At 30.2% G+C, this 7969-nt stretch overlaps 2 protein-coding genes across 2 annotated transcripts in view; both read left to right on the top strand.

Moving 5' to 3' along the window:
- The window catches only part of LOC116028427 (protein SIEVE ELEMENT OCCLUSION B-like), a 35147-nt gene that overhangs the window by 6753 nt on the left and 20425 nt on the right, over window positions 1-7969 (top strand). The gene's annotated exons all lie outside the window — the stretch shown is intronic.
- Window positions 2208-6352, top strand: LOC116028429 (protein SIEVE ELEMENT OCCLUSION B-like). The gene is made up of 8 exons (XM_031270146.1): window positions 2208-2361; window positions 2439-2531; window positions 2670-3061; window positions 3275-3345; window positions 3463-3608; window positions 4399-4993; window positions 5119-5232; window positions 5476-6352. Exons 1-6 carry the CDS (start codon window positions 2230-2232, stop codon window positions 4573-4575), a joined length of 1011 nt encoding a protein of 336 aa, XP_031126006.1. The 5' UTR covers window positions 2208-2229; the 3' UTR covers window positions 4576-4993; window positions 5119-5232; window positions 5476-6352.

Genomic DNA, 7969 nt, shown 5'->3' with positions numbered 1-7969 from the left:
TATATATATATATATATATATATATATATATATATATATATATAACAGATATGATGAAATGGTTTTCAAGTATTCAACACCATTGTTTCCTTTTGTTCTTGTTTTTTATTTTTGATATGTATATTAAAGATATGAAATAATTTTCAAGTATTCAATCACGGTTTCCTGTTGCTCTTTTTTTTCTTTTTTTTTTTATAAATATTTCTATTCAAGTATTCAACTACTAATGCTTGTTTAAATTGGATTATTATTATATTATTGTTGTTGTTATTTCTAAATTAGCAATATGACTTCAACAAATGATAATATGGATTGAGAGAATTTTAAGTGGACCAATGAGTACATGGTAGATAAAGGATATCCAAATAAACAAGGATATTTGGTACCGTATCCAAGAATAAGGTATCATCAATCTCAATTTGAACAAGAGCCGCCAACTAATGCTCAAGAAGCATTCAATCGTGCACATTCTTCTCTTCGAAGTTGTATTGAGAGGTCGTTTGGAGTATTGAAGAAGAGATGGAAGATACTTGCTAAAATGCCACAGTTTAGTGTGGAGACCCAAATTGATGTTATTATGGCCACATTTGCCTTACATAATTATATTCGGAAGAATTCACAAGATGACATGATGTTTAATGTGCTTGAGCAGCATCCAGATTACATACCGCCCGATGAACTTCAAGATTCAAGTAGTAATACCTCAACCAACGAAAGTTTAAGTCAGACCTCTACTGAGATGAAGGAGATTCGCAACAATATTTCTACTTCATTATGGGATGCTAGATCATGATTTGCTAATAGTTTTATTTTCAAACGTTAAATTTTAATATATAAACAAACAAATTTAAATTTTATGAAGATGCCATTTTTAGTCTTTTTACATTTATCAGCTTATCAAAAAGCTAATTTTACCAAACACTTTTAAGCATAACAGCTAGTTTAATAGCTCACCAGTTTCAGCTCCTAACTTATAACTTTTCAGCTTTCAGCTCCTTTTCAGCTTTCAGCTACCTTTTCAGCTAGGTTTGCCAAACATAGCCATTGAGTGCATAAGAAGCGATAAACAAGAGCATATATATAACTTTCTCCAAATTTTATAAGGAGAAGAAGTGAAAAGGATTAAATGTATTATATAACATCAAAGCATATAATTCTTTACTTCTTGTTTGTACTTGTTTTCCCTTTCTTTTGTCTAAGACACAACATGAACATGAAAATAAAATAAAAGATTAAATGTCTTCTATAAGAAGTGAATAAAATGTTCTATACTGGGTTATCTTGCTCCTACAAACAATTATCCTCAATCTTAATGACCAAGTAAAGAATCATTTTTCCCTAGACTTTTAGCATAGTGGTTAGTTGCATTACTTGGTGTCATGACTGAATGTGACGGTGTAGGAGTCTGAATTCCAGTGAAAATACGAATGGACAAAATGTTCAATATGATGGAAAGTGTGGATTGAATTCCTTGTGTACGTATGAAAACCAGAGTCTGGCCAGTGGGTTGATTGCGCGACTCGTTATTTACCTCTATAGTGGCTTAATTAAGGAATGGGTGAGATGAACCAAGTGGAAATGATAAAAAAAAAAATCTTTATTAGTTTAATTGTTTTTATTTTCCTTTATTTTTGTCTAAGACACAACAAAATAAAGGATTATATTAAATAATGTCTTTTATAAGAAGGGACTAAAAAGTTGTATAAATGATTGCTCTTAAATTAATACATATTATCTCTTGCCTTAGTGATTAAGTCAAGAATCAATTGCAATAGTTTCTCATTTAATAAATCTATATATTCTTCATATCAATTATACCTTAGCTTCCACCTTTGTTAGAGTAAAATATGTTATATATAATTTCTAAATTGTGTAAAGAGAATACATAATATGCTTTTGTATTAAAGACAAAAGGAAGGAGCTGAGAGGAGATTCAACACATTCTCTTTATATTATATGCACTTGATTTCTACCCATTTTTTAAATTATAATTTCTACCCATTTTTTAAATTAAAGGCAAGTACCTTTTAAAAAAAATTAAAAATCTTTAATTTATTGTAAATTAAACAAATAAGATCAGACTACTTTTCTTTATAACTTTATGTAGTATATATAGATGGTGAATGAATACACAAACCATTCTTATCATTGTGTTCACAAGCCAAAATCTTTTTTGTTTTTTCAAATCACATTTAGCTTGGCTTTTTTTGTCATTAATTTCAATTCAACATGGCAAACTTTCATATTGATGAGAATTCATTGATGGAGCTAGTTTGTGCAACTCATAATCCTAATGACGGTATAAACTTCGATGCTAATGTTGTTCTTAGTGCAATTGAGAAAATTCTCAACTTTGAAAAGGTTAGTTAACTTGTTTATTAGTATTATATTGTACGTGAATAATAAATCATCAATGCACTTTCATTTTATCTGTGCAGGCCACAGTTAAAGAAGACACCAAAGAGATGCTAGAGGACTTTGATCTCAATTATAGGGAGCTTTCATTAAAAATACAACACCTTTGTTTTGAGGTATATATGGTTCTTGACATATGAATAGTGTTAATGATCTCTGCATTTAAAGAATTGTGGAATTCAATATGATGATCATAATGCTTTGTTCAATTCGATCTATAGTATTTGTTGGTTTTGAATTATTCTTGTTTTCAGCTAACATCCAAGTCATTAAGCATCATAGATGGACACCTTACCACAATATGTCTATTAAGCATATTATCAGTGTATTCATGGGAGGCAAAGATGGTGCTAATGCTGGCGGCCTTTTCCATTTGCAATGGAAAACTCAACATTTTTTCTCGACTACACTATACGAAAGGGTTGGCAAAGCAATTGGCAATTGTCATGCAAATAACAAATTCAACATCTAATGACCCAAACCCAATTGATGATCTCACAAAATGCATTATTGAGATTAATCAATCATCATCATATTCTTTGTCCCAATCAATTATTTCGGCATTACCAATGGCTAGCTATTGGATTGGTAGAAGCATTGCTTGTATTGTGGCCCATTGTGCTTGTTTTCCTCTGACAAACATCAAGTAAGATTTAAATTATGATATATTATTGTGAAAATACTCATTTCTTCTCAACTGTACTAATCAGTGGATCAAAATTATTAATTAAAAAAAAATACATAATTAGTATTTTGTATTATATATTTATCTTCAAAAAAGATAAGTAACACCCCTATGTATATATGTAATTAATAAGTTGTGATTATTGCATGTTTATAGATAATTATTGATTTTCAGGTTTCAAAGAGAACTGAACATTATAACGGCCAAGATCAAAGATATACTCTCCACTTGTTTCTCAGCATTAGGTTGGTTAATTACATATATAGCAATATAGCATACACAAAATTTGCATGCCATAATATTTTTATATATTATGTCAAAAATTAAATAATGTATTTAATTTTTTATTTTTTTTTACATAGAAGTGAAGAAAGCCGAGGAATCTTATAAAGCACTAAAACGTGCTTTATTTCACAACTCTTCTGATAAATTGGAAATTTTAAAGCTAATATTAAATGTCATTGATGAGAGTGATACTTCACTTTCTAGAAGGTTTGAGGACGGCGAGGTAAGACTGCAAACATTGAACAAGGGTGTTCACTTCCTTTTCATCGTTGTAACATTAAAAGTCAAATGAGTTGAGACAGGGCACCAACAATATGAAATCCATGTAGAAGTTCATCCAGTTTCTCAGAAATTAATAGTTTGAAAATATGATTATTAAGTTCAGAAACAAATAGAAACAAATTAAGGTTTCTTATGTGAAAAAAAAAAAAAAGTACTCCAATTTTTATTTTTTTTTGAAAAAAAGTACTCCAATAACTTTGTTTAATAAACTTTACAATATAAAAAATATATATCTTTTCAAAACTTTATTAGGCAAGAAAATAATAGCTAGTTAGGCGTATCTTTCTTGACTTTATTTATATTATTTATTTAAAATAAATATCAAATGTGAAGTACCAAAATGACAAATTGTAAGTATTAATGAACCAAAACGATTTTTACCCTTATAATTATTGCAACTTCTTTTGAATTATTATGAAATACATTTTATTATTAGCATAAAAGTTTTATATCATGTCTTGAAATATACATTGTCAATTCTATTTTACTATACAGGTAAATTGGTTTAACTCGAATAATAATATTTTAACATTATTATTTGACAAGTAGATTTGATGTGATGAAGAACATATATGGGATCTTGTAGGATTATGGTGCAGACAACATAACTGTGCATACATAAATAAAAAAAATTTAGATCTGTGAAATGCATTTCTCAGATGTTTGACAGTGGAGATTTTATATGCTTCTTTTATATTTATTTTGGGTTTGATTTTAACATTTTTTATTAGGTCATCAAATTTGGATTAAACTTTCTTGATGATGAGAATAAAAAAGTGGCTCTGCTACTAACATCAGGCCTTGACATCTCTAATGAGAGGATTCAGTTTCTCAATAACTTTTATACAAATTCACTTTCAACTCCATATATTCTTTGGATTCTGATTGCGGATGAGCATTTCCCGTAGTCGACTAAGAAATATAAAGAATTCAGAGATAAAATGCGGTTTGCAATAATAGACGATCCACATAAAGGGATTGCACAAAGCTTCACTAGATTAGGCAAGGAGAATCTGCTCCCCCACTTTCAGATTGGAGGGGAGCCTATATATCCTCGTTTCACTAGACCAACAAGGAAGGATCGTTCATACAAACGCGATGCACATGATACAAACATGGAGTCCTGGTTATATTGAAGATAGAAAGTTGAATGTTCAGGCACAAAACAATATAATCCCTTTTATTGAAAATGAGATGAAAGAAAGGTCTCAAGGTCTTGATAGTTTGATATTTGACATTGACGAACAAATAAGTCACTTGGCAAGTGAAGTTAACGATAAGATAAATGCTTGGACAAATCAAATTGACAAGAGGATATATGAGCTGGTATGATATGTTTCTCTTATACTCTCTTTCACTCTAATTACACATCTCTAATTTTTTTTTTCTTTTTTTCTAAATTGTGTCATTTTGTAACACAAATTGTTTACTATGTTTTCACTGAACATCAGAGAGAGCACTCAAATATGTACACAAGTGAAAGAGAAAACACTCTGTGGAAAAAGGAAAAAGATTGGAGCCTTGGCCTTGTGGTTGATGAAATTGACTACGAAGTAACATCTTGGGTATGGCCATTTTCCACTTATTAGTTACAAGTACATGCATGCCTACAAGACATCCTATATTGTTTCAAACATCATAAAAATGAACTATGCAAAATTATTTGAAGAAATTTAATATAACAAATTGATTTTAATTCCATTGCTTATGATAATACAATATACTGTTTAATATGCTTTTTCTTGTTTAAATTAAACTTTAATCTGTGACAATCATTTTTGAAATGCTTTCTTATTTTCTTTCATCAGATTAGGGAAGAAAGGTATATTTTCTTATATGGTGGAAATGACATTAAATGGGTTAGAGAATTCACTTCCAAAGTACATGAAGTAAGCTTAAAAACCGAGTACATAGGGTTGATTTATGTTGGAAAAAATGAGAAAGTAAGAGCAAGCATTATTGAAGAAAACATGAGCTATTTATTAAGAAGTCCCTACTATGCTTGGTGGTTTTGGACAAGGCTTCAAAGTGCATTACTTTCGCGAACCAATTACTTAAATGAAAGTAATTGTCATGGTGATGAGTGCGATGATGAAATTGCGCAAGGGTTCAAAAAATTGTTGGGTTATGAATGTAAGGGTGTAACAATGGAAGGATGGGCATTGCTAAGCAAAGGGCAAAAGGTGGTCGTATGTGGGCAAGGAGCTAAAATGTTGAGGGTCATTAATGAGTATGAGAGTTGGAAGGAAAACATGGCCCTCAAAAGCTTTGACCAAGCATTCAAAGACTACTACAACAAGACCCTGCATACTTGTTGTTCATCGAATAGCCATTCTTGTTGTGCTTTTGAATACCCAATCACCTTGAAAGAAGTCCCAAAGAAAGAAAAATGTCAAGAGTGCTTTCGCGATATGCAAAAGTTTGTGACTTTTACATGCTATCATGGTGACAGTTGATTACAAGCAAAGAATGATGGATGAGAAACTTCTGATCTGTATGGCAAGCTAAGGCATTCAAAGATAGGCAAATGAGCAGCTTCGATGTAGTCCTCCTATTACCATCTTGTGAACCTAATTACTTCAGATTTTGGATGTGGTCCTCCAATTCTAGGTTTTGTTCCATCTGATTTGATTTGTATGAAGTGTTTTACTTCTATATATAGCTTTGGTGAAAGTTTTAATCCTAAGTATTTACAGTTTATTTTGTTGTCAATATTGTAATTGAAGATATTCATTATTATCAACACATTTCAATTCGTCATCAGCTCGGAAGAAAGTGTGTGTAATATATATATATATATATATATATATATATATATATGTAGTCTGAAGTAGAAACTTGACGGAGAGAAAAATAAAATAAAACAAAAAAAAAACAAAAAAATTTGTGTCAAAATTACCAAAATCTGTTCTGTCAAGAGTGAAAGAAAAATTGTTAAGGGCCAAAATTTTAACTTGTGGTGACTTAAAATATCCATTAGATTTTTGGTTGCTTTGGAAAGGGTTTGAATTTTATATATATGCTTGTTTTGGGAATAATCTTAGTCTTCTTTAGTAAATAGCTTTTCATCAGAATAATTTAAAGTTAAACTAAAAAAATTAAAAATAATTGTTATAGTTAAACTTTAATCTAATCAAATATTAGTTAAGATTTAGTTCAATAATTGTTATTTAACCTTTAGCCAAATAATTATTATTTAACTTTAATTATATAATAATTAAACTTTTAACTTTTTTTTTGAACCCGAACCATCCAGTTCCAAACCGGAATAGGTGGTTCCGGTTCTTAATATTATTGAATTGGAACCACCTTTTGGGTTCCTGTTTAGAAGCAGATCAGAACCAAAATAAAAAACTGTTGGAATGTTCCGATTCTAATTTCGGTTCAGAGCGGTTCGAATTGAACCGTGATCATCCCTAAGTTTTGCTGTGTCTCCTAATGACACGGAATCTGGATCTACCTATGCGTATAATCATCGCGGAATTATACCGTGCAATACTAGATTTAGAGCTACAGAGTACAGAAGGATTGTCTGAAAAGAGATTTAGCATATCAATGAGCAGAAAGAGGGCGGACAAAATGATTCGAATTTGTAATTAATCAGCTCCAAATGCACCATATTTAAGATTGCTGATATCAGCTGTCCCAACAGATGCAATCCATTTATCTGATTGCATTGGAGGGTATCATTGGTGAACCATATTTTTCATGAATTCTTACATATTAATTACTTGCGTATGTTGCTGCCTAGTCTAAATTTGTTTTAAATTTTAAAAAATCACTTTTAATGTAACAAAAGCATTGAGTCATAACAATATTGACACTGAAATTTTAATTTTATAATCTACATGTATATATTCTGTGATTTTTTTCATAAAATTAGTTTTGATAATCAAACTGTAAAACATATTGATTTTACCAATCACTAAATTTAAAAATGTTTCAGATTCCCAGGTATATATAAGTAAAACTCACATCTAAAGCGTAATTTTTTTTTGTCAATATTTCAAACATATAAAGCAAGTCTCTGACTATTGTGAGAAGTTATTAGTAACCTTGAGTCTAACATACAACATAAAACATTGTGTGATAGTGGGTAGCAAACATATAAGCATGTTTCGAGCTTGTTTCTAGGCTCTCAAAATTCAAATCATCATACTAGCATCAGGCAATAAACAAAAATATATCAGAATGTATGAATCATATATCTAAACTGTTAATCCAAACTTCACTCCAGATTACCAAATGGAGTATATGGCTTTTTGGAATGATGTCCATCTAAACTGTTGAAATGCGATGTCC

Source organism: Ipomoea triloba, chromosome 9 (assembly GCF_003576645.1).
Source record: "Ipomoea triloba cultivar NCNSP0323 chromosome 9, ASM357664v1".
Lineage (NCBI taxonomy): Eukaryota > Viridiplantae > Streptophyta > Magnoliopsida > Solanales > Convolvulaceae > Ipomoea > Ipomoea triloba.
The sequence above is the reverse complement of the archived record's forward strand: the minus strand, read 5'-3'. Positions and strand labels throughout refer to the sequence as shown.

Coding starts and splice junctions, on each gene's coding strand:
- LOC116028429 (XM_031270146.1), top strand. CDS start 2,230: ATGGCAAACTTTCATATTGATGAGAATTCATTGATGGAGCTAGTTTGT. Junction 2,532..2,669: donor TACAACACCTTTGTTTTGAG/GTATATATGGTT, acceptor TCTTGTTTTCAG/CTAACATCCAAGTCATTAAG. Junction 3,609..4,398: donor GAAGGTTTGAGGACGGCGAG/GTAAGACTGCAA, acceptor ATTTTTTATTAG/GTCATCAAATTTGGATTAAA.